General features: G+C 51.4%; 4 protein-coding genes across 12 annotated transcripts in view; 2 read left to right on the plus strand and 2 right to left on the minus strand.

The window, feature by feature from the left end:
- Window positions 1-3,703, minus strand: part of RNF19B (ring finger protein 19B) — a 16,354-nt gene extending 12,651 nt beyond the window's left edge. Inside the window, exon 1 of the mRNA XM_026086087.1 lies at window positions 3,686-3,703. Within this exon, the coding sequence (XP_025941872.1) occupies window positions 3,686-3,703 (18 nt within the window). The remainder of the gene's footprint in view (window positions 1-3,685) is intronic.
- Window positions 3,704-4,415: 712 nt separating this feature from the next.
- Window positions 4,416-22,923, plus strand: LOC112975576. Of its 7 annotated transcripts, XR_003256668.1 has the most exons (6): window positions 4,416-4,905; window positions 6,753-6,898; window positions 8,397-8,507; window positions 8,610-8,778; window positions 13,056-13,151; window positions 22,832-22,918. XR_003256668.1 is itself a non-coding variant. In XM_026085868.1 (3 exons), exons 1-3 carry the CDS (start codon window positions 4,549-4,551, stop codon window positions 19,783-19,785), a joined length of 903 nt encoding a protein of 300 aa, XP_025941653.1. In that variant the 5' UTR covers window positions 4,416-4,548; the 3' UTR covers window positions 19,786-19,820. The 7 variants fall into 7 exon arrangements, 1 of the variants encoding a protein (XP_025941653.1); XR_003256666.1 differs by having other exon boundaries at window positions 8,397-8,778; XR_003256670.1 differs by lacking the exons at window positions 8,397-8,507; window positions 8,610-8,778.
- The window catches only part of AK2 (adenylate kinase 2), a 27,084-nt gene continuing 19,900 nt past the window's right edge, over window positions 16,156-23,339 (minus strand). The window contains exons 3-8 of one of the 2 annotated variants that reach the window (XM_026085870.1): window positions 22,879-23,009; window positions 20,784-20,894; window positions 20,582-20,676; window positions 19,827-19,899; window positions 19,039-19,234; window positions 16,156-16,977 (exon numbers count right to left, since the gene is read on the minus strand). In XM_026085870.1, coding sequence (XP_025941655.1) covers window positions 16,970-16,977; window positions 19,039-19,234; window positions 19,827-19,899; window positions 20,582-20,676; window positions 20,784-20,894; window positions 22,879-22,953 — 558 coding nt within the window. In that variant the 5' untranslated portion in view covers window positions 22,954-23,009 and the 3' untranslated portion in view covers window positions 16,156-16,969. Of the gene's footprint in view, window positions 16,978-17,008; window positions 19,235-19,826; window positions 19,900-20,581; window positions 20,677-20,783; window positions 20,895-22,878; window positions 23,010-23,339 lie in introns of those variants that run through there. The other variant, XM_026085869.1, reaches the window with a different exon arrangement.
- AZIN2 (antizyme inhibitor 2) overlaps window positions 22,939-23,339 on the plus strand; it is an 8,623-nt gene continuing 8,222 nt past the window's right edge. For both annotated transcript variants that reach the window (XM_026085866.1, XM_026085867.1), the window contains exon 1: window positions 22,939-23,027. The gene's annotated coding sequence lies outside the window, so the exon portion shown is untranslated. The remainder of the gene's footprint in view (window positions 23,028-23,339) is intronic.

Raw genomic sequence — 23,339 nt, forward strand, 5'->3', positions numbered from 1 at the left:
TGCTAACGGTGAGTCGCAAGGGAGCGAGCGGCGCCCCGGGGCGACCCCTCGGGGTTTAGCGTGCGTCTCGGCCCAGGCGAGACGCTGGAGCTGGGGTCCCTAATCGTAGCTGCTCCCTTTGAATCCATCCTGGGGCCTCCCGCCCTTCCCTGCGTGGCCTCCTTGTAAGGAATCGCGCAGGCGTTTACCCGTCCAGTAGCTCTTCCCTGAGGGCAGAGCTGAGCCTGTAATCTCTGCCGTATGGAAGCACTGGAGTTACAACCCGTATTTGTGCTGCAGCAATGCACAGATGAAAGAGCCTCCGCTTCCTTTCAAGGTTGGGAGCGGGTTCCCCGGTGCCCGCAGGGGTCTGCCAACCCTGTCTCCCGCTCGAGAGCAGATAAGCTCTCGATGCTGTCTCTTCCTATGCTGGTGAGGCGAAGCAGAAAGATCTGCTGTGTCTATGAAGTGCATGTTAAATCAGGCACAGAAGGGGCTGCTTTCCCCGTAGACTGTCAGGTTCTAACTGGGTGGACTGTAGTTACTCATGTGACAAGAAAATGCAGCTTCATCAGTGTCTTCCAGCTACTGCCACCCCTGAAATCATTCCTCAGTAAAACCTATTTGCATAGTGATTACCAGGCTCCTTCCCTGCTGCAGAGGGCCTTGCTCACTGCCTCTGGGATGAAGAACAAGGTTTAGTGAACCAAACCCAGGCTATGAGTCAAAAGCACCTGCGTTTCAATACTCCTGCTGCCTGACTAGCTGCAGGCAAAGACCTTGTGCCTGTCTGTACGGCAGAGATAATGGTGACGCTTCCCCATTTGATGGATGAATGAAGGTGCAGGGGGCATATATCACCTGCATAAGAGCATGCAGATGAAGCCTCCTCCCCTCCTATTACTCTTCCAGCTCTCTTATTACTTTCCCCATGCTTTTCTTAATTAATTCTGTGCCTGTCATATGCCCTTGCTTAGTGGTAATCCCAGGCTGCCTGCTGCACCCAAGTCTGTCTCTAGAGTTTATGTTCCTCAACCATTTGCCCCTTCCCCCTCACCTCTGCTATGCTCTGGCATTCCTGCCACAAGACACATGGCTTTGGCCCAGCTAGAAGCTTTGGACCGCATTTAAAATTGGCCTCAGACTGCTCAGTTCCTGCCTGGGATCAAGAACCCTGTTATTAGCAACCTAATTTAGCAAGAGAGCCAAACAGTTCTGCTCCAAGAGAGACAGTGATATTACCAGGGTGTCTGTGGAGCACTTTGCCCCTAAGCAGTGGGAATTATTGAGCTCTGGTACCTAGCAGACTGCCAGGTCATAATAACTTGTCATGGTTAGGAATGAAGATTCTTAGTATTTCTGTGATGCTTCTGATGTGAAGCCCCCAGAATGCACCGATGTGTGAAAGGATGTTCTAGTGAACGAAGGCCAGAGAAAGAAAGGAGAGATGTTATACTGGTGTAAAATGAGATTATAGTGAAAGTAGCTGTTCCTATCTGAGGCAGGCCAGGTATGAGGCATCTTTAAATGGCTGTTGCTACCCGTCTGTAGCAAAGGCTGTCTTGGTTTGATGATTTCACTAGAAAAATCACACTCCTGACTGAAATAGAGAAACCTGAACAGGACTTGTGTGTGGGACGGATCTCCCAGACTGTGCTCTGACAGCTCAGCCCTGCGTCCTTTGCAGTACAAGAGCACAGACTGTAACTAATTGTGGGAAGGTTTCATCTCAAAAGCTAATGCGAGACAGGCCTGAATTACCAGTAGTGCAGACAAACAGAGAGACAGAGAGCAAAACCATCTGGAGTCCCTGGGAAATGCATCAGCTTGTAACGTGCTGACGGGGCAGAAACGACTCTTCATTCCCTTATATGAGGAATCAGGGTACAGACAGGGCTGGGAGAGGCCAGGGTAAATCTGAAGGGCTCACACAGACTTCAGAACCATTTTCTGCCTTCCCAGCTCCCAAGCTGTTTAGATCTTTTGCCAGTCTTTGCACAGCTGAGTGAATTTAGTACTTTTCTGGTTCTGGTGGGTGCAGGTTTCTTCTAACTACTGTGACCCTGCAGTGGTCCAGACATACCATATACTCAAAAACAAGTTCTCCACAGCTGAGATGTTTCTCTGTGGAGAGTTTCCATAGCTCTTGCCAGGAGCAGAGGCTCCTGCTCAGCACGTTTCTGATCAGGGAGCAGTTTGAACATGGTAGTTTGTTTTGATTCAAACTGAAAAAAAACAACCAAAACCTGAGGCTGGGAAGGAGAGCACACACGGAAGTGTGCTGCCAGGAAGGAGGGGGAAGTGACTGATTGGAAAGTCGCTGGATTGGGAGTGAGATCAGATTAGCTGCTCCCTGGGGCTGCAGGGAAATTGTCACCAGTCTGACCGTTGACTGAGGGACATTTGAAAAGATAAAAAAAAAAAAACAGGGAGATTTCAAACGCTTTGTTGAACCACTCAGCAAATCCCAACTCCAGTAGGCAAATCTGCTCTTGCTTACACTGGCGGAAAGCTGGAACGTTGCTGACTTCTGACCCCACTGCTTAAATCAGAGCAGGATTTGGCACAGGCGACTTTTAAAGCTGCCTGAAAGTGCTGTATCTTCCAGGAAGGCTTCCAGCAGCAATGCAGGGAATGCTTTGTCCAGGCACCAGTTGCAGCCAACACACACTGTCTGGTGCCTTTCTTTGTCTGGATAAGAGAAACCGGGGAGGTTGGGCTGGGCTGAACCTGCCTTTGGGAAGCACAGTGCCACTTTCCAGGGAACTGCCCAAGCCACCCACACCTCAAAAGCCCCTGCGAAGCAGAGTGAAAGGTCTGTGTCCGGCTTCAAGGAGGAAGAGCCTCTGGTGACGTAATGAAAACTCCCCTTTGTAATTCAGAGAGTGAAAGCAGAGGCTGGCTGCCGGGAAGGGATTGCAAAACTCTGCTCTCAGGCTAGGAGCATTTGCATGGAGGGAGTGGGGTGTGCCATAGCTGGGAATATTGCTGCGGTGTGGCACTGGCAGATAGGTGCGCCGACTTTGGTTTGTGGCTGATAAAATAGAAACTCCAGCTCCTGCCACATCCCCATCACCCCTGCTTTCCTGATTACCCAGATATCACAGGTATGGTAAATAGCTGCCTGGTGCTCTCATCCTTGGCCTGAAGGACACAGAGGGATGTTGAAAGAGCTATTTCAGGGCACACAAAGATTCAATCTGCCTGAAACCTCCAGGTCATTCTGGCACTGAAGTGTGAACCCCTCCCTGGAGCAGACTGTTTTCTCTAGAACTGCGTAGGTCTTCTCAGGGTTTCTCCCTCCTTACCCAAGCAGGGATGGGCAGTTATTCATGGGTCACAGAGTGCATTGCGGAACAGATGGATTTTAGAGAAAATCCAGCTCATGTTGCTGATTTCTGAAATAGCCACAGACAAGGTAAAATGAGGGAAAGAGGGGAATAGCTTTAAACTGGGAGCTTGGACTGAGGAATTCTTCCTTCTTGCCAGACGGGGTACCCCGGGATGACTCAATTCCAGTCTATCTGGGCAGGTTGAAATCTTGACCCTGCTTGGGTGAGACAGCTGGTGCTGTTAAAGGCATCTAGATGCATTGGGATTCACCAGTGCCAAAATGCAGGTGACAGGTCAAAGGGCTGTCTCCTGAGGACCCAGTCATGGGGTACAGGTACAGCCAGGTACATGCTGTGACACCCTGCAGACAAACCTGAGAGGTTGCTGTCATCTCAGGCTCTAGAAGATGGCAAAAGCATGCCACAGACCCAAGTAGCACAAAGGCAGTTTTAAACCTGTCAGAGATGCGGTGGGGGCATCTCCTTCAGGCTCCCTGCTCTGAACAGCTGTGCCAAGAACACGTTGGCCTCCCCAATTCCTCCTCTGTTCTCCCATGTGCAAAGCAGGGTTGGCAGTCTTGGTCTGTTGAGAGGGGTTCAGCAAAGCTTAGCCATGAGAGCTTTGAGATCTGTGGTAAGGGATGCTTTGCATACACGAGGTAGCAGCTGTGTTTTCGAGAACTAAAGCTCATTGGGGTCATTTTCTGCAGAGCCCTGGGGAAATACTGGTTTGTAATGACATGCCCTCTGATCATTTCTCAGGTGGAAATGTCATTAACGGCCATTCATTTTTCTCCAGGGAAGTCACCAGCGGCTGGAGAGAGATCTCCCCAGTGTGCAACTCTGCGCACACTTTCAGGGTTGATCTAGTTAGTTCGTGTTCTGTTTGCTTCTTGTGGTCCCATGAGATATGTACAGGAGAGGAAGAGATGGTTCTGCTTTATTCCCTTTTTCTCTGCTGGATTTAACAAGGATTGACATTCTTTTAAATGAACAAAAGGCAGGAGATGGGAGCCCTGGGATCAGAAATTCAAGGCTCTTCCAAGAGGATTGTTCTGCTTTATTTTGTGGTTACACCTCCTCTCCCCTCCATCTCTCCATCCCACTCTGCTCCCTCCTAACACCCACACACAGAGCACAGTGATCTTCCCACTTGCTCCTATGACTTTCCGTGGAATATGCTGTCATGTGAAATCCTGGGAGAGACTTGCCACCTGGAGCGCCGTGAAGGCATTGTATGTCCTTTGCAAAACAGGCTTGCAGACAGAGGAATGCTGTACTCCCCCTCCTCGAAATCCTGAACGCTCTCACGGGTGGGGATGGGGGGAGCGGGGAATCATCTCATAAGCTTGGGAGCCACCTACGCATATTGCAAGTCTTGTCAGCAGCTGATAAAAGAGGTGGGAGGTGGGGAGATTTTGAGGGGGAAGAACTTAGAGGCTCAAATGCTTATGTAGTCCACCATCCTGTTTCCCCTCAGGTCTCAGCCAGCCAGGTGGGCCATGGGCTTGGCACCATTGCTGATACGCATGGAAAGGAGAACCTGAAAAGGGACTCGGAGATAATTACCGTCTACTTCAGCAATGACGTAAAGGTAGGGAGTGTTAACCAACTACTTATAATAGTAATCTGACATGCTTTTCCCTTCTACAAAAGAAGCATTTCCTTCTGTTATAAAAGTACAGGCTGTTCTGATTTGTTTGTACATCTGCTGTCCTGCACATTCACTGTACAGCTTTGGGGATAGAAGTAACAATGATCCCCACTCTCGATTCACTCTTACTGGTGACCTGCTGTCCCTAGTCATGTGGGATTTATAACTGAGAAGGTTTAGCACAGTAGGGTGCTGCCATCAGGAAAGTGCTGGTCTGATCCTTTCAATAAGAGGGAGCAGCCAGACTCCGTCCTCACCCGAGCTCTTAAACAGACAATTATGTGTTTGGTGTTGGCATAAACACAGGCAAATTAGTCACTGGAGAAAACCTCGGTGCCTGTGACAGCTGGTTGTGGCTAGAAGAAGATGGGGGTGACAAACACCTCTGACAGCTGGAGGCAGCTGCCTGTCCAGGGCACACTGTGTGCCAGGACAGTGGTGGTCAGGCACTCATTGGGGAGAGCCAGGTGCCACCAGCAAGCACAAGAGAGACAGAGATGGTGTGACAGTGCAGGAGTCTAGTGCCAGCTCTGGAAGCTCTCCTCTCTCCTGGATGGCAGCTGTTGTTCAGGGCACTCAGCATCTTTCAGGATGTGACCACACGTGGCCACAGGAGAGGCAGTAAGGCTCAACATGAAATCTTCAGGAGGACCATTCATGAAGGACTGGGGAAGGGTTTGGTCTGCCCTCGGACAGCAGACGCTGAGAAGCTACAGCACTGGTACAGAGCTTGACTTCCACAATGAGAACAGTGAAGCACTGGCCTGATTTCCAGGAAAGGAGAACAGTGTGTCGCAGAGGAGGCACTGAAAGACCCAAGGCTTCTGCCTCAGCGTTCTGTCTCGTTCCTGCAGACATGTGGATGCTTGGCAGTTCAGAAGGCTGAACTGGAGGCTGGCCCCCTGCCGGCACAGGGCAGGAAACTGTGGGCTTCTCCTGCACAGAGACTGTCAGTGTGTAGACCACAAACGCTCTTCCTGCCTCTGCTGAAGGTCCCTGCATGGCTCAGTGTCTGTCTCCCTATGGCGCTGACGTTTGCGGGGGGAGTGTGGCAGCCAGAGCTAGATGGGAAGGGTTGGTGCTAGGCTCCCGCTCTAGTGCCCAGACCCGAGTAGAGACACTGGCAGCTCTTCAGCAGCCTCTCAAAACCTCGCAGCATCTCTGACATCCTTTCCAGCCAGCGCATCCTACAAACACAGGTGGGGCTGGGCACACCGCACGTTTCCTCCACCTGGCCCACCCATTTCCTATCTTCTGCAGGCATGACAACTAGTGGGTTAATCCTGCAGGCCATAAACTAAGCTGTATTAGCAGGCACCATCTGTCCTTTTTCATTTGCTGATGCACGACCTATTTTGCTGTGTAGTGGAGCAGGCGCCGCAATTCTGGGGCTTGCATTTTACAGCGTCCCTGCTGCCTTGGTAGAATCCACTCCTTGCAGTGACCTGCTAATGGGAGAAGGTCCCATCAGACTGAGCACCAGGGACTTCCTCTCATGGGCAGGTGTTGGCTGAAGGCAGGCCCTAGGGCCACTTGGCTGCAAAGGAGGTTTGAGCCCTGATCCCACAAAGCACCACTTAACACCTGGTAAGAGAAAGGGTCTTAGGGGGACGAGAATATGGCTCGCCCTAGCAAGGCCTCTCCTTACAGGGAGCCCTTTTGGCCGTGGCCATGGGAAGGTCACTGTGAAATAGCGCCCTCCGAGAGCCACCACCCAACCTTCGTAGCCTGTGCTGGCAACAATGAAAGGGAAGGAACAAAAGCAAAAATCACTGTTCTCTTGGCAGGGGAAAAGACATACCCACACTCCTTCACCCACCAGGAGGTCCCTGCCCTCCTGGGAAGAGACCTGAACCCCTCAAGTCTCTTCAGGACCATCCAGGTGAACATTAGCACCAGGCTCAAACCCTGCTGTCTGCTCCTGAGGACACAGGTATAGTACTTCTTTCCCCTGAGTCACAACCCTGCGCTGCTCTGTCTCAGAGGCAAACAGTTTCCAAAACAAGCACGCCTCAGCATCTCCTGAAGTCCCATAACACACAGATCATTCTCATACCCAAAGTGGGGTTCATGGGAACCAGTCACGTGGTGTACTCAGCACTCCAGGTCACGCTGCTCTCGCTGCAGGTTATTGCTGTGCTTTACAGAAACAAGCTGAGCAGCGATAATCACAAAAGAACAGGGAAAGACAGGAAGAGAATTCTTTCCTGATCTCTCTAAGGGGATCTGGTCATGTCTCGGAGCAATCTGGCAACCCTTATCTTGGTGCAGAAGTACAAACATTATTAAAGGTCATAAAACCATCAGGATATTTTCAAATCCAGTTATAATATTTGACTCAACAAACTGTCAAAGCAATTCCAAAGGTTAACTCCTTGCTGCATGAAGTAGCATTTCCTCCTGAATTTACCAACTATTTAACTCAACACTGGGGGCAGGAATTTTCCCAGACCTAATGTAAAGAGTGAGGGAATTTTGTCTTCAAGTGCAGTTAGGAGTCAGGAAGGGAACTGAGCACAGGGGAGCTTGGTGCTAACACGCTCATCTGTCAATTAGAACAAGGGCTCTTGCCTGCTCGCTGACTTCTGCCTGGGGTCCCAAAACCAGCTTCCTGCCTCACCACCCAGCAAAAGTGGAAGAGAGAGTGAAAGGAGTTATTCAGACTGACACCTCAGCATTAGCCAAACAACTTCTTTCTGAGTTAGCTCAGCTGCGCCATTTGGGCTTTCCAGTGGAACAGCCAACCTGCTGAATAGGATGTGGCCTGAATCCACCTATTTCTGTGCCGTCAGTGTCCTCTGAGTAGCCAACACTGGCTGCTAAAAAAGACAGTGCAAGTAGGCTGACATGGAGTAATTTCCCTTTCTTGCTAGATCTGCTCCTTTCTCTCAGACGCTGGCTTAAGCTTTGAGCTCTGAGGTCTACTACCCTGCTGAAGCTGTAATCAACAGTAACTCCTGTACAATCTTGCTGTCTACAGAAATGCTTGATTCCTTTGTGAATCTTGCTAAGCTTTGAATATCCACGGCTTCCAGTAGCCATAAGTCCTGCTGCCTCATTGCTGCCGTTGTTAAGCTCTGTCCAGTGTTCTCTTGTCCGTACTGTGGTCACACGCTCAGGGATTGCTAAGCTAGCATCAGATGTAACAAGAAATAATGAATTTCCTGAAAGCTGCCATGATAGTGTACCCACAGCTCTCCTGTGAGGTGTGATCTTCCTCACGCACTGTGAAGAGAGAGGATGGTAGCTGGTGTAAGAGAATGTCTGTGTTGCTAAGAATGACTTGCTTGCAGACTGACAGCTTGGGAAATAAATCCCGACAGCAGGACTGATCCCAGCATTTCTTATTTCTTTCTCTGTGCTTTGGGACGAGAATTGGCTGAAGAATTTTACTGATCTAAGGCCAAAGAATAAACGGTCTCCCCTCACAGGCCAGATCCACAGGCCTCTCCTATGCGCCATGTGAGGATCAAAACAGAGAAGAAAGGGAGCAGAGAAGGGCAGTGCTTGGACAAGACTAGAATGTACCCAGATCTGCAACAGTAAGGAGGAGGGAAGAGGAAGAAACGGCCCATGCGGTCAGCCCTGGAAAGGGCAGTTCCTGCCGAGAAATGGCTGGGGAATGTTCCCATTTTCATAACCAGCAACAGCTGTGAAAAGGGGAAAGAAGAGCGATTCTGGAACCCACCAGCAGCACCTCCCGTCTGCAGCCAGGATGGGGAAAGCAACACAGGGCTCCCAGCGTACACTCCTCTGGCCCCACAGCAGGAAAACATGTCTCATTTTCCAGAGGGCTGAGCCAGCATTTACCAGGTGGGAAATGTATGAGCTTCTCACTTAGAAAATCAGCTTGATCAGGGTCCCCCTGTCTCATGCATGTTATTTCCCCAGCCTGACACTTGGCTGCCAAGCCCCTGCCCTGAGCCCAGTTCAGTCCAGAGCTGCTCCCTTGGGAGCCCTGTGCTCTGTCCTCTGCTGTCACTCTGCGGCAGAACGGGGTGGGCAGGGGGAGAGTGAAGCTGTAGTTTGGAGCATCCTTTGTGCCTGGGCTGGCATGGAAAGGTGAACAGGGTTTGTTCTGTTGGGGTTTGTCACTGACCCACCCCTTCCCTCTCCTTGCCTGATGCCAAGACCACAAGCCTGTTCTCTCTGACTTCCCTTCAAGCAGAGCCCGTGGGTACCGCAGCCAGCAAATTCCTCTTATCCCTCCCTCCGCTCCCGGCTGATCCCTGCACCACCATGAGAACCCCTTTCCTCTCCAGGGCTGGTCTCATCCATGGGTTGCTTTAGTCAGAACAGGGACTAGTTTGCTTAAACACTCTCTGACAAGGCTGGACTGTCCACAGTGGAGAAGTGAGCAGGAGGTTTACAGGGTGGTCATTGTGCACTGAGACCTCAGCCACTGCTCAGAAACTAGGCCCTGCTGTAGCTCCAAAGCATCCTTCTAGCAGGGAGGCTCCAGTTACGGCCATCTCTCATCTGTCCAGGCCTGGGCTCTGCTCCAGGCTGCCATCCTAGTTGCCTTGAGTGCTAGGAAAGGTCCCGTGCCTGCCATTAAAACCCAAGTAGCTGCCGAGTGCCTCCGAGCCGTCTCCAAGTCACGGGATCCCTCCCCCTGCAGTCTCTCAGGGGGCAACTGTTGGCAGGAGCAGCGCTATGTAAGCAAAACAGAGACAGCCTCGCTTTCCACGGCTTCCCTTTGCTGCAGTCATGCATATTTGGGGAAAAGCCTCTCAGCGCAGCACTGTGGCTCCTGCGCTTCCTGCTGGAACATGCAGCTCAGCCACAGTGACATGCTGGGGTTTGCATAGCTCTGGTTCCTGCTCTAGCTATTCCCACTCCGTCTCCATGGATTCCCTGCAGGATTCACAGTCTAGCACCCAGGGGTGCCACTTGGCCCCAGATGTGTAAGAACAGTGCTCTTGGCATGGGATAAGCAACAAAATCACAGCTGGAGAACCTGGCAGTGGACATGGAGCAGAGCCCTAACCCTGGGCGGAGGACCAGGAACGCCTCTTTCCCATCCTACAAGCCAAGGCCTTGAGCCCTGCCAAACCCCAGTGTTTGTTCCTGCATTTGGCATGCGAGAGATGGCAACAAAAGCATGCGTGAGGCAGAAAGAAGAGTTCCACTGAAGAGGGGAAGTGGGTTTCTCTTGGGTCTCCATGACCTTTTCTGGTTTGGAAGTGACAGAGATGCTCAGAGATGCTAACAATACACAGCAAGGATGTTCCAACTGTCTCAGTGGCAGAACAAACCCCACAGTCTTCTCCAGGGAGAGGAAACTCCGGAGCCCAGAGCCAAGGCCCAGCCTTTGGCTGTCTGTGATGGACAGCGGAAATCGAGCTGCAGGGAGTCGGTGCCTTTGCCTATTTGCAAGGGAAGTTTATTTGCAGCCATGGAGCCTTACTATGGGCACCTAGTCTTCCAGCCCCGTTTCTGCCCTGACCTGAGATACAGGTCCTGCTGCGTGAAGGAAGCAGCTTTTCTCTTGCTAGCAGTGGCTGAGCCAAGTTCTCCTGGAGCCTGTGGATCGGGATTTATATTAGCAATGCACTTGGCTTTGTGAATCCCATCGACTCTGTCCGACTACCCTCAGAGCAGCAAGCACAGAGAATGAGCTGCTGGGGGAAAGCCAGGAGAGAGGCTGAGACTGAAGAGAGTCAGACAGCTTTGGCAATTTCTCCGTATGCTTCCAGCCCTTCTCAGTTAGCTCCAAAGAGAAAAGGCGACATTGGTAGGAGGAAAAAAGAAGCAACAGGGTGGGACCCAGGAAGGGCAAGAATGCATCTAGATCCCCTCAGAGCTGATGAGAGCTAAGGCCAGGTTTCCAACAGAGATGTGAATGCTGATTTGGCCAAGCAGAGGGGTAATATTTCCGTTAGGAACCAGGGAACTATTGATTGCTCAAGTGACCTTGGCTATTAAACAAACAGCCACCTCAGCAGTGGGAAATTCCAGCTGGGGTTTAGGGAGACGGTAGAGGGGACTCCAGGGTGGCCCAGGTAGTAGCAGAAACACACCCGCCCACTCTCCCTGGTGTACCTGCCGAGCTGCCTGCCCCATCGGCTTTCAACGTACAAGATAAGGAGTGAAAACAAACACAAGATACGTGTCTGTGAGTGCCTGTGCGTGTCCCTGCCAAAGGAACTGGAAAACAGTCACTGCAGTGGAGTCACAGCTAAGACAAACCATAGAACAGGAAGGATTAAAACATTGCGCAGGACCTGGCTTAGCTGACGGGGCCCTCTCTGGACACTGGCCCAAAAGGCAGCTCCTCCTGGTGCCCCAAGCCTCTGCAGCAGCTCGCAGGTCTGTTAGTCCTCTTTTCCCAGGCTGGCATGCGTTAGGCGCCCGGTGTCAGCAGATCACAAGTTCCCAGTGCATCTATTTGCTGTATCTCTGGCAAGTGAAAATACCTGCCCTCCCTCCTCCTGCACCAAAGGGCAAAAGAAGCACTACAAAAAGGTCCTGCACCTGCCCCGTGGTTGCCTGTGGTAGAGACCAGATGTGTGGAGAATACAGCATGACTGCAGAATGTGATCGCGTGAAGGCACTAGGAGCATGTTATAAACTCAGCTGCTTTGCTGATGTGGAGGCACAGACTATGTAATATTCGCATGATCATTCCCTTCACAGTGTAGGCAAGTTATAAAGGGAGCAGCAAGGAGAAGTAGCCGAGCAGTGGAGAAGGTCAGAGACTAGGAGGGTTAGCATGGGGCTTTTTGTTTGTAAAAGGTCCTGGTCTCATATCCCCACTAAATTTTGAATAGCCTTGAAAAATCAAGTTGAAACATGACTTAGGAACAGTCCTCACTGTGTTTGCAGTTCTGCATGGCCAGCAACTAATGTCAGGGAAGAAAGCTGCAGGAGGACAATGTTAACTCCTCCCTGTCTCCTTTCCAAACCGCAAACAGGAGCCTGGTTTGGGCAGTGCCAGGCAGGGGCATTTGTGACTGCTTGGGCCCAGCCACAGCAGGTCCCTGCTGGCTCCCTCCCACTGAAAGCCAGCACAGGGACAGCTGCTAGCAGGGCCTCTTCCCTCTCATGTGCCCACGTCAGAGACACCAAATGCAGCTGGCCACACAGCCACCTGGGTGATAACACTGCAGCCTCCCCTCAACCAGCCTGCTCCCGAAAGTCTCCAGCTGTGGGGCCTCTGACCCAACACTACCATGTAAGTCACACGCAGCAGCGCAAGCTGCTGCTCTCTGCAGACTTACCGTAAAGTAAGCTGCAGCGTAGCCACCCCGGGCCACTCCCAAATGCTCTATATAGACCCAGCATCTGTGCCTTCCTGGGGGAGGATCATGCACCTTGTGTCAACAGCCTTGCCTAATTAAGGCATACTTATTCTCCTTATTGCAATCCTGCTCTCTCATATACACTCAAGCATTCCTTGCTGCATCTCTTCATGGCCCCACTGCTGTCCCCAGTCCTTTAGATGACTTCTTGCAGTCTGCAGACATGGTTAACACATGAAAGCTATTTTAACAAGACAGTTGTGACAAGGGCATTGGCTCCTCTCTGCTCTTGGATTTCAAACAGGGTTTCTTCAGCCCAGCTGAGATTCTGCTCTTTGCCTTATCCATCTCCACCCCAGTAACTGGTTTATGACACCCACAGGGGATTGCCAGCAATGGCTTTGTGAACCCAGATGCACTTTCCTCAGTCAGCTACGCATTGTGGGTCCTGGTGGCTGAAAGTCAGGTTAGCACAGATTGAGCTGGTGCTAATAAACTCACTTTCTAGCCTGCTAACATGCTGCAGGGCCCTGCTGTCCAGCCTGCTTGTAGGGATAGAGTCTGCACGCGCCTCTGCCATGGAATCAGAGCTGTCAAATCACCAGCTTTTTCAAGCGTTAGAGTGAAAGAACAAGCCCAGCTTTGGGATTAGAAGGAGATGAAATTCACCGCCTGGCCATTGGCCAGCGCAGCGCTTAGGTACCACTGGGATGCTGCAGGGCACAAAGGTGACCGTCACCCCTCGTTCTCTCTGCTAGCAGGTTGGATCCCATTATGCAACCGTTATCCTAAAAGGCAACATGACATCCAGGGCAGTTTCAAGGACTTCATTATTCTGCCTTCCAGGTCTGCAGATCCCTAGGATCAACATCCAGAGAGCTCCTGGCAATAAACACACACCTGGCTGCCTTCCCCAGAACTATTGCTTCCTGCATTGGCAGGGTAAGTGTTGAGGCTACTGGAGATGTGTAGTTTAGGATACCAACCCCAAATGCACACTGCTGGGCTGTGTCCCAGTGCACCAGCTCTGCTTACAGCCCTCTGTTAGCTAGATGCAGACCAGGTTTCCAAACTTCTGACTTGTTTGTTCAACGATTTGTGCCTTAGTCCCGAGAGGGAACTCTGGTCCCCCTCTCCAGGGAGACCAGGGATGCTCCCCAGTCCCTTTAGACCATCCTGGAGTTTCAGCTGCTCCCGGTACACACTGGTATCCTGGGGGACATGCTTGCAGCTTCAGCACCAGCCATCCAGGCTCTGACCTGGTCCTGCTGTCCAAAAGCCAAGCCCTGCAGTGCCAGGTATTAAGGCACTGTACAGTATTGCTGCTACCAAAGAGCCAGCTCACATCAGCACGTTAGCCAGAAAGATGCTGAGGAAGGCTCTGATCCTGCACCCCCCCGCGGGGCCCACCCTGACCCGTTGCCCCCAGAGCATCTCTTACCTCTCCCTGGAGCTAACTCCCGATGCAGCTCCCTTCCTTCTGCAGCCTCCCTCGCTCTCCCTTTCCCACTCGCCTTCGCTCTGCGCCACCTCCCCGGCGTGATGTCACTGCAGCCCTGCCTCCGCGGCCACAGAGCCTCCCCATCGCACTCCTCCGCAGCCACCACGCAGCAGCCTCCCCACCACACGCCAGTCGCCGGGTTTGCCGCTTCCCTTCGCAACAGTTGCCACAGCAACAGAAGGGGGAATCCCATCTCCTGGTCCTCCACCTCCCAGGGCCTCACTTGGTCTCACCCACTGCAGCTCCTCTTAAAGAGAGCCTGGAAACCACGGGAAGGGACAGGAGGGGGGGGGGAGTGGAGAACAGCAGCAGGCAGAGGCCAGTGATACCAGTAGTGCCATGGTGGGGGAGGCATGGCTTGACGTTCCTAGGGGAAGGGAAGGGAAGGGAGAGCAGAGATGCAATCACATGAGGCAGGCTCAGACGAAACAGGCACTCACCTTCGCTGGAGCAGTTACCGTGTGCGTCCCCTGAGCCGTGCTGCGCAGCACCAGCCCAGCGCGCATTCTCCCCACCTTTCCATCCCCTCCATTCATTGCTCTCAGCCAGTTCTTTGTTCCTCAGTCCCACGTGCTCTTTCTGCATCAGGGCTGTGCACATACATGTACTGCGATCACCCCTTGTGTAAGCTCTATACAGGCCAGAGATTTGTGCTACTTTTCCACAGCAGACCCTCTTTGCAATGACTGCCCTTGCTCCCAGCCCAAGGTCAGGGATCAGGTATCGATCACAAACTTAAGACCAGCTCCAAATAAAACCATCACGAGTCACCAGGCTCATTATTACTCACCACAAATCCACAATGAAAGGTTTTTCTGCAATGTATTTTTCACAGATGGTTTCATCAGGAAGGGAGAAGGGCAGATGCTACATTTTTAGGACTGCAGCAAATCTTTAATGGAAAGAGATGACCCAGGGCTTTTCATCCCTTCCCCCCCATCCAAGATGCTGCTGCTTTTCAGCAGAAGTATTGCTGCATTAGAGAACAGGTCACTCCTATCAGAGAGAATTCAGTGTCCTATTTGATGCTGGTCCTTGTGCTATAAATAGGGATTTTTTCCTTTTATAGTTGCTGAATAATTGTTTGTATGAAATATGAACACATTTTTCAAAGGAATGCCTGATAAGCAGCTTGCTGGAGTGAAATCATTGAGCAGAAGGAATTTACAGCACCTGCAGAGCATCCCATGCTGTGAAAACATTCAAGGTTAATGTGACAGAGACAGGTCACAGAACAGATCTAAGTAGAAAAGACATGGGCTTGCTTGAGCTAAATAGCCTCCCCACAGCACCTATTCCCCCAGTGACCCAACAACGTATTTCATGTTCCACACTTGGATAAGTTGGGGATCAAGTGGAAGAAGCGCAACTCAGAGGAGCCAAGATGTCTCCGTCCCACGTACTAGAAACTTTGGAGGAGCAGGCAGAACAGGTTTTTTAAAACAACAGTAGGCATGTAGTGAGAAGACACAACCACGAATAATGAGGAAGAGCATAGTTTAACATCCATCATCAAAAGAAACGAGGGAAGAATACCACAAATGCCGGAGAAGCACAAGCTTGCCTTCAAAGGAGAAAAAATGTTAATCAGAGAGGTAAGGAAAACACTAGAGCACAGGGAGACTGAATGACTGAGGAGCAAGAGAGCCCAGTAACACTGAAGAAACCAGTCATTTCTGGAGGAAATGGGCATATGCAGCCTGACACTTTCTGATGTCTTTCTACAGTGCCTAAATCAAAGCACCAAACACAAGCAGGGCTGCAACCGTGGAGAAACAAAGAGCCTTCATCAGCACATCAAGAACAGCCTTTCTCTGGGATACCTCAGAGAGCTAGTCACAGGGTCAGGGTCCCTGTGGAGGCAGGATAAAGGGAGACAAGAAAATGCTCTCAGACCCTGTGTTAGAGCAGATTTTGTGCGTGTAGCTAGAGAGAGACACGGTGGGGGAAGGGAGGATGCAACGTGGTATGAAAGGCACAGGGCAAATCAGTAGAAACAGAAGATGCTATTTGGCTTGCAGTTGCTGCAGGAGGAGAGAAAGAAAAAGAACATCAGCTCCTGCACACGCTAGTGATGCAGAGGGAGGGGGAAAAAATGGCCAGGAATTATGTCTGCTATAAAAATACCTGAAAGGAGCTCTGGCCAGGAAGGGGTCAGGACACACAGGGGTTCAGTGCTTTCAGCTCCACACATCAAGAAACAGGAGAGACAAAACCAGCAAGAGACAACATTGCTATGGTGATAATACAGCATTGGAACACACTCAGCAAGGAAAAGAAATAAAAGGAATTACAAGACACATTTTTCAGTGCACAGAATAACATCCTTGAGATAAGATCAGGCCAGAAGATCCACCCCGCTCAATTGTTAGTAGGCTCTGCTGTCATCTGCTCCCTGTCTTCTTCTACACTGTCTGCAGGTCAAAGAGGACACAGCAACAGATACAAAATGTAAAGGGGTTATTTTATTATTGATTCAGAGTTTAGACAAGGCACCATTTGATCTATAAAGAAATGCAAACACCAATTAAGTGTCATTTTTGCAGTCAAGTAAGTAAGAAAGTCTCTTTTGCATTTCTTCAGCATTATGTGAATTCCAGTTTGCTCAAGATCACAGAAAAGTCACCCTATCACCAAGTAAGGCAGGCTTGGACTAGAGCCATGGCCCCTCTGTTCAGCAGCAGAAAAACCTTGAGAAGTAAACGCTGGGGTTCAGGAATGCAGTGGAACAAGAGAAAACAAAACTTCCAGAAAAAGACCATGGCATCTCTTTTCCCTTTCCATTTCAGAGCTAATGAATGACTTGTTCATTTTGGTCCTTATTGACAGGAATCAAGTTCAGTAATCACAATAAACCTTACAATAGCTGCAGAGTACTAGGGGCGCAGGAGACAAACACTGAAAGTCCTGGAGAAGCCTGAAATGGCATCTAGCCCTATCCTCCTAGCAGGTCAAAGACCTGGGTCTGATCATTGGCACAGAAGTTTCCCTCTACAATTGTTTTGCCTCCCCAAACACTGATTTCTAAGGAGAAGACCGTCTCCTCTTCAAAATGATTCTGATGAATAAAAAATCCAAACAAAAAAACCCCCAACCAAATCAAGCCCAACTCCCCTTGTCTGCCACCTCCTTTTCCCCTCTTATCAATCATACCCCCTCCCAGCTGCCCACCCTGCCTCCCCCGTGCCCCAGGGAGGAATGCAATGGGTGATGTAGCAGAGTGTGCAGCGTTTGGTGGTGTCTCATCTGGTTCACGGAGTCACTCAGCTGGAATAAATGGGAACAAAGAGAGAAAAAATAGATTTAGGGAAAAAAACAAAATGAATCATGATTTATGGCTGAAAAAAACTGGCGAGCTGGATACAAAGTGAACATGAGGGGGAAAGGAGCAGAGAGTGGAAGAACACGTTGTTCTTGCTGTAGAATAAAACCTCGACCAAATCCAGGAACACGAACTGGCCAAGAAATGCCAAGATAAAAGCTACTTCCCCTTGTAGTTTCTTTATAATCACCGAGATGAAGAGGCAGCGCTAACGCACACTCTCCTCTCCGCTACCTGGAGCACGACAGTTCTGCTGCCGCTATCCTGACCTCCCAGCGTGCCGACTCCACGTGCTGGGGCTGCCCTTTCGCAGGAAAGCGAGAGACGATCGACAAGGCAATGGCTGTCTGGGGAATCTCAGGGGACTACGGGCTGCTGACGAAATCAGAACTACTGGTTACTTTCAGACCCCTCTCCGCGCAGTCATATGCTTTCAAGAGCAACAAGAAGACTGCTTTCAGTTTCTAGGGTTATTTCCAGTTCGCAGAAAGGGAAGAGGTTGTTTCCCTGGAAAGGGCGTAAAAGGACAGTGAGTGATTTACTGGCAAAAGAGAAATTACCAAGAAAAAGAGTAAAAGATTCCTGAGAGCTGGACATCTGCTCTGGACACACCACCCACAGCAGCTTGGCCCACAGCACAGGGAGACATCATCTCCCCTAAGAGAAGGGTACTCAGTAACTAAGTCAGCAAATATATATGGAAGGCCAAAAGACAGCAATTTGTATTTACAGCAGGGGCCTCTAGATACAGCTGAATTCTTACATGAGCAGAGGTCATTACTAGCTTATGGGGTTGCTGTATAGCAGCATAAGGCCCTGGGAAGCCAAGGCACTAACCACAACGCACACAGTGGCTTCAAATGGAGAGCCAGACTGAGCTGTTTGGTTTTCTCAAGAAAAAAGTACAGTTCCATGATCTCATAAGGAAGGTCGCTAGCTCAAGGGCATGTGAAAGCAGTGGTTAATAACTCTGTCCCCCTGGCCTTGAAAAATTATTCTTTTTGAAATAAGGCTTTATTTAGACTTTGGGATCAGGAGAGGCTCAAGACACCTTCATCTCCTTGGCCAAAGCCACGGGAAGAGTGAAGAGAGAAAACTGACTCCCAAGTCCTGTTCTTATCCTCAGCAGATCCCAATTGGCTGCACTGTCTTGTTACAAGAAAACAGCATCTCACTAGCATTTGCTATATTGGGGGTCCACACCTCAACTGGAAACGGTTTAGGGGTCCAGAAACGAGGAGACTGAAAAGCCCCGTCTCTCACCCACTCTCTCTCTCTCTGCCCCATGAGCGTCACCAGAATGGAGAGGAAAACAGGCTGTGCTCCAGGGGAACTTGCTGTCACACACAGAATGAAACACATACAATGAGAACAAGCTCTCACCCAGGCCTGAACAGCAGCAAGCTGCACTCACTTACGCAGCCAAGCTCTCTCTCCCCCAGCCGCTCCCCCAGCCAACACGCACAGCCTTTCACATGCTTCTCACAAGCAACCCTCATGTTTTATTTCTTGCAGTCAGAGAGCATCACCTGTTGGGTACCCTGTGAAGGTCTGTACCACCTCTGCTCAGTCCTGGCCTCCACCCTCCTGCTAGTTCCCTGCAGAGCAGCCAGGAACAGCAGAAAGTGCATCCCTTTCTCCTAGGGAGCTACGGCTCTACGAGGAAACAAAAGCCTTTTGACCCAAAGGGGTGCAAACCCCATTTCTGGCAGCAGATGACTGGAGGTTGGGCTCGCTGCGACCTCTAGGGGCCAAATCACCAGCATCCGCAGACAGACTGACATGCACATATACTGAGATAGAGACCGTTAACAGTTTGTTTAATAGCAAATTTGCATAGCCCTGTCTTGGGCTGCATCATCCCCTCCTCTTCTACTCTGCTTAGCTCTTCCCCCTCCCTGGCCCCAAAGAGACAGAGACAGAGAGAGATGGAGAGAGAGAGAGAGAAAAAAAGGGAGAACTCCATCCTAGGATGGAGCCCTAAATGAACATAACCAGGTCTTTACATGTTGCTCTCGAGAAGGCTGCCAGGATGCTAGCAAACACCACGTCGGGAGACTGGGAGGCGTCCACGGTCGTATGGATCCCTCGCTTGCTGTAGTAGGAGACCAGGGGGGAGGTCTGCGTGTGATAGGCCTTCAGGCGGGTTTTCAAGGCTGTTTCGTTATCATCTGAACGGCGGATCAGGGGCTCTCCAGTGACCTGGGAGAAGCAAGGGGACAGTCTCCAGCTAGCTGCAGCCTGGCTCACTCCCCCCTTCTCTGTGCAGCTATGACAACCCCTGTTCCCCTCCTCCAAGACAGGCTACAATGCGGAGCTGCAGAGGCGAGTCCCCAGTCAGCACAGGAGAACGGGGCGAACCCAGGGCAGCCGAACCACGTCCCAGAGCAGTTCACCGAAGAGAGAAGAATTCAGCATCGCGGCCTTTCCCCCACACACCACTCTGCTTGCTAAAGGGAGCCCAAGGAGCACTGAGAGCAAACGCCAGCTACTGTGGCTCCCCAGGAGGAAAGTCAGTCGCAACCCACTGCAGCGTGAACTATGGACAGAGTCAAATGAGTACTGAGGCTAGCAGAGCCCAGGCTGGCTTCGCTGAACAGCCATGCCCTTCGCTCATCCCTGCAGGCCTCGCTCCCCGCGGTGCGGTCGGCTCAGGCTGCCCAGGCAGTTCCCCATGCTCCCCAGAAAGGCAGGACAGAAGATACGAGAGAAGGAAAAGAGTTTTTCCAGGGATGCTGCAAAGCATCAGCTAAACCCAAAGCAATGTAAGCTCTGGCCTCAGGAGCTCACATACATCGTCCTTCATGTGCTCTTTCGGGGGTCTGAACTCCTCGTGATAAGAACGGCCGCTTGCCGGGTGAATCAGCCTAAGACAGAAAGCAAGTGTCAGCAAAGTACCCCTGTGCCAGGACAAGGTCTCTCGAACCTGCCGCTCATCAGCATGGAAACATCTGCAACAGCAAGACAATTAGTCTCTCTCTATTAAGAAAATCTCTTTTAGCTATTTCTGTGCCAAGGACCTCTTCAAGCACTTGAAAAAAAAAAGCAGCTGCGTTAGGAGATGGAGAAGGACAGTTTACTGGGGAAAGGGGGTTAGCTCAGGGAAGTGCGAGGGCGATGCAGTCCAACAGGGAACAGTGGGAGATGTCTCTGTCCCTGCAGGATCACAGCTGACCCTGGACAGGATGTTCAGCAGTGCCCTGTCTCACGTAAGGGAGCAGTAATAGCACCAGAGAAGCAACAGCACGAAGGCATTAGCTGTCAGACACCAGGCTTAAGATCTGAGCTGGGTCACCCAGCACACTGATTCCTATCAGCAACATTATTTACAGGGCACAAAGACACTCTGTTCAAGGCTGGCTCAGGCCAGGGAGAGCAGGTGATGCACCAGGGCAGGAAGGCTCAAACAGAGCAGAAATCTAATACAGACCAGGACTGCAGCTAGCCCTAAGCGTTGTGAGAACGACCCGAGGATCCGAAACAAGGATGCTCTCCCACAAAACAGGAAATCCCCTCCCATGCACCAAGTTTTTGGGAGAGGAGAGTTACCGTCCAGTGATTCTCCGGATGAGTAAGGAGTCGGGGATGCTGAACTCGATGACTGAGTCCAGCTTCTCTCTTCTCTTCTCCAGGAGCTCATCCAGCTGCAACAGAAAACACTTGACTCAGGAGGCAGACACATGGCCAAGGGGCCCCCATCTCCAGAGAGGAAGGCGATGCCAGAGCAGTCCCCAGACGGGAGCTCACCTACCATTTCTGCCTGCTTCACGGTGCGTGGGAAGCCATCCAGCAGGAAGCCATTTTTGCAAGGAGGGGAGTCAAGGTTATTCTCGATCAGCTCCACCACCATCTCGTCACTCACCTGCGGAGGGCAGAGATGTGCGCAAGGTCAGGACATGCAGGAGGCAGGCCTGGCCCCGCTCCGCCCAGGGCACACCCTGATTTTACATGCAGCTGCCCCCAGAGCTACCATCATCGCAGCAGTGCCCAGCCTGCATCGGAGCCTTTTTACAGCCGTTCCTAACCCCGGAGGCAGCAGTAACAGCGCAGGGACTACTGTGACAGGGCAGAAACTGCATGTTCAGACGTGCCCACGTCAGGGAAGCACTCCCTGTGATGGGTGTCAACATTAAGACGTGGCTAATAAGACATTTCACGCCAGGGACGCTCTGGCCTGTGCAGGGACTCGAGGAGTGCTTTAACCTCCGTATTACAATAACAAGGGTTGCCCTACTTCAAGGAGACCGTCAGCCTGAAAACAAACTACCTAGATGTTACATTTAAACCAGTTCATGATACAACCAACACTGATATCAACATAACCTTTAATTCCTGTTACTTTGTACCTTCATGCACAAATCTCCTTGGGTAGGCAGGCCCAGCCAGGAAGGGTAAAGCACATAAGCTGTTCATTGACTTGTAAGCCTAGTGTGAAGGTAAATGCCCAAATAGTTGCTGACAAGCTGTGGCTGCTGCTTAGTTTTTCCCATGTCACGATCTCAGCATATCACTGGGATTAGTTCCTTTTCTATGCTGCAGCATTTGGAAAACACTAATAGATACTGCAGCCCCAACAGTAGCTGTTTATTTGAGAATAGCTCTCTCCAGCAGCAATTGCAGCAATGCAATTTTCTCCAACACACGTAGCTGGGACCCAGCAGGATTTGGGACCAGACTATCACAGAGAACGAAGAGCCCTGGGACAGGCGTACAGGTAGGGGGTGGTTTGGGTGAAGCGACAAGTTATTTCTGCGCTTTCCTGATTACTGCAGCCCTCCCTTTTGGAGAAAGGCGTCCTTCTTTGTAATCGAGCACGAATACCTGTCCCGAGCTCTGAACGCTGTTGTGCTCCCTTCAGCTAAGTTATCTCAAAGCCAGAATATGCCGTTAGGATATACACACGGAGCAGCCTGGTGTCCTCCGCAACACACGCATGACAGATACCACTAGTCTTTCTAGATAATGTCCCTATCTTTCATAACCAGCTGGGGTATTGCAGACTCAGTGTTGCAATGCAAGCTTCAAGCAGAGGCTGAAGATAAGCCACGTCACTCTTCTATCCCAGAGCCTGCAAACTCTCCTTTTCCTTGGGGTGTTAGGAGCCTGTGACAGCCAGTAGAGCGATGCCCCAAATCTGCCTCAYGCTGCATAGCTTGGGGGCCAGTCACTGCCATTTGCCATCCCTCAGTCTTCCCCAAGAGATTTCAGACATTTTGCAAGAAGATAAGTCCTAAAAAGGTGAATGTGTTAGAGATCCTGACTGCCGTCTCTTTGTGATCCCAAGTGAGTCTCTTTCACGCAGCATTACACAGCACCCACTGTAACTACCACAGTAACACTCCCAGGTCTCTATTTTCACCTTAACAGTTACAGGCGAACCACATTCACGCAGGAGCTGGGATGTAGATGAAACCTCTGAGCAGTTTTCCACCCCACACATCATGTGAGGGGACACAGGAACCTCAAAGCATGGGCATAACGTCCTGCAGCTCCAAGGATGTAAAATTTACATCAAACTGAGTGTTCGTGAGCCAGAACCCAGACGGCACCCAATGCCCATGAATGTAAAATCATCATGAGAAAAAGAAACAACCCAGGGACCTGTGAGTTGCTACTAACTAAGTGGGAATTTTGAAGAGCAAAGATGTTTTTATAGGATGTTTTTTCTGCAAGAGAGAGGGGAAGAGAAAAACCCCACAGTCCTGCCTTCACCCTACATCCCGCCCTTCCTCCTCTCTAATTGGGTTTTGTCCCACAGACTTCTCATTAAAAGGCGGGTTTTGACTGCTGTTACTACAGGTGCTGCCAGGCTGTCTCCCCCACCAGCACATCCCTCTGCTACCCACCAGCTTCCCCGAATCCATCGTCTCTTTGAGCCGCTTGCCCAGCTCGGACCCCGAGGCCACCATGGCCCGCAGCATGTCCCCGGTGGCCAGGTGGCAGACGCAGTAGGTCTCAGCCAGCTTCGGTGCCTGCGGGAGAGAACAAGCATAAGGTGAGCTTGCTGCGCCGCGGGGCCGTTTCGGGCCCGGGGGGCCGCTCGCAGGCAGGATCTGGGGGGCTGAGGTCCGGCCCAGGCTGGGACGTGCTGGGGAGCACGGCCTGGCCGGCCGCGCGACCGGGGGACGCTGCCAGGGAACCGGGCCCCCCCACCACCCCGCTTGGGCCTCGTCCTGCTCCGCTGGCCGACACGTGGCGTGGCCGGGCGCGCAGCCCCCGGGCCTGGGCTCCGCGGGGCGATCCGGCAGCGGGGTCTGGACACCGGCCATAGACAGGGGCCCGGACGCCTGGGCCCCTCGGCGGGGGG

This window comes from Apteryx rowi, unplaced genomic scaffold (genome assembly GCF_003343035.1).
Source record: "Apteryx rowi isolate R43461 unplaced genomic scaffold, aptRow1 scaffold_68, whole genome shotgun sequence".
Lineage (NCBI taxonomy): Eukaryota > Metazoa > Chordata > Aves > Apterygiformes > Apterygidae > Apteryx > Apteryx rowi.

Excerpts from the sequence above, each read along its gene's own strand:
- LOC112975576 (XM_026085868.1), top strand. The coding sequence starts at position 4,549 with ATGTCCTTTGCAAAACAGGCTTGCAGACAGAGGAATGCTGTACTCCCC. Across the intron at positions 4,906-13,055 it reads ACTTCAGCAATGACGTAAAG|GTCTGCAGATCCCTAGGATC; the intron begins GTAGGGAGTGTT and ends TCTGCCTTCCAG. Across the intron at positions 13,152-19,335 it reads TTGCTTCCTGCATTGGCAGG|GCTACAATGCGGAGCTGCAG; the intron begins GTAAGTGTTGAG and ends CCTCCAAGACAG.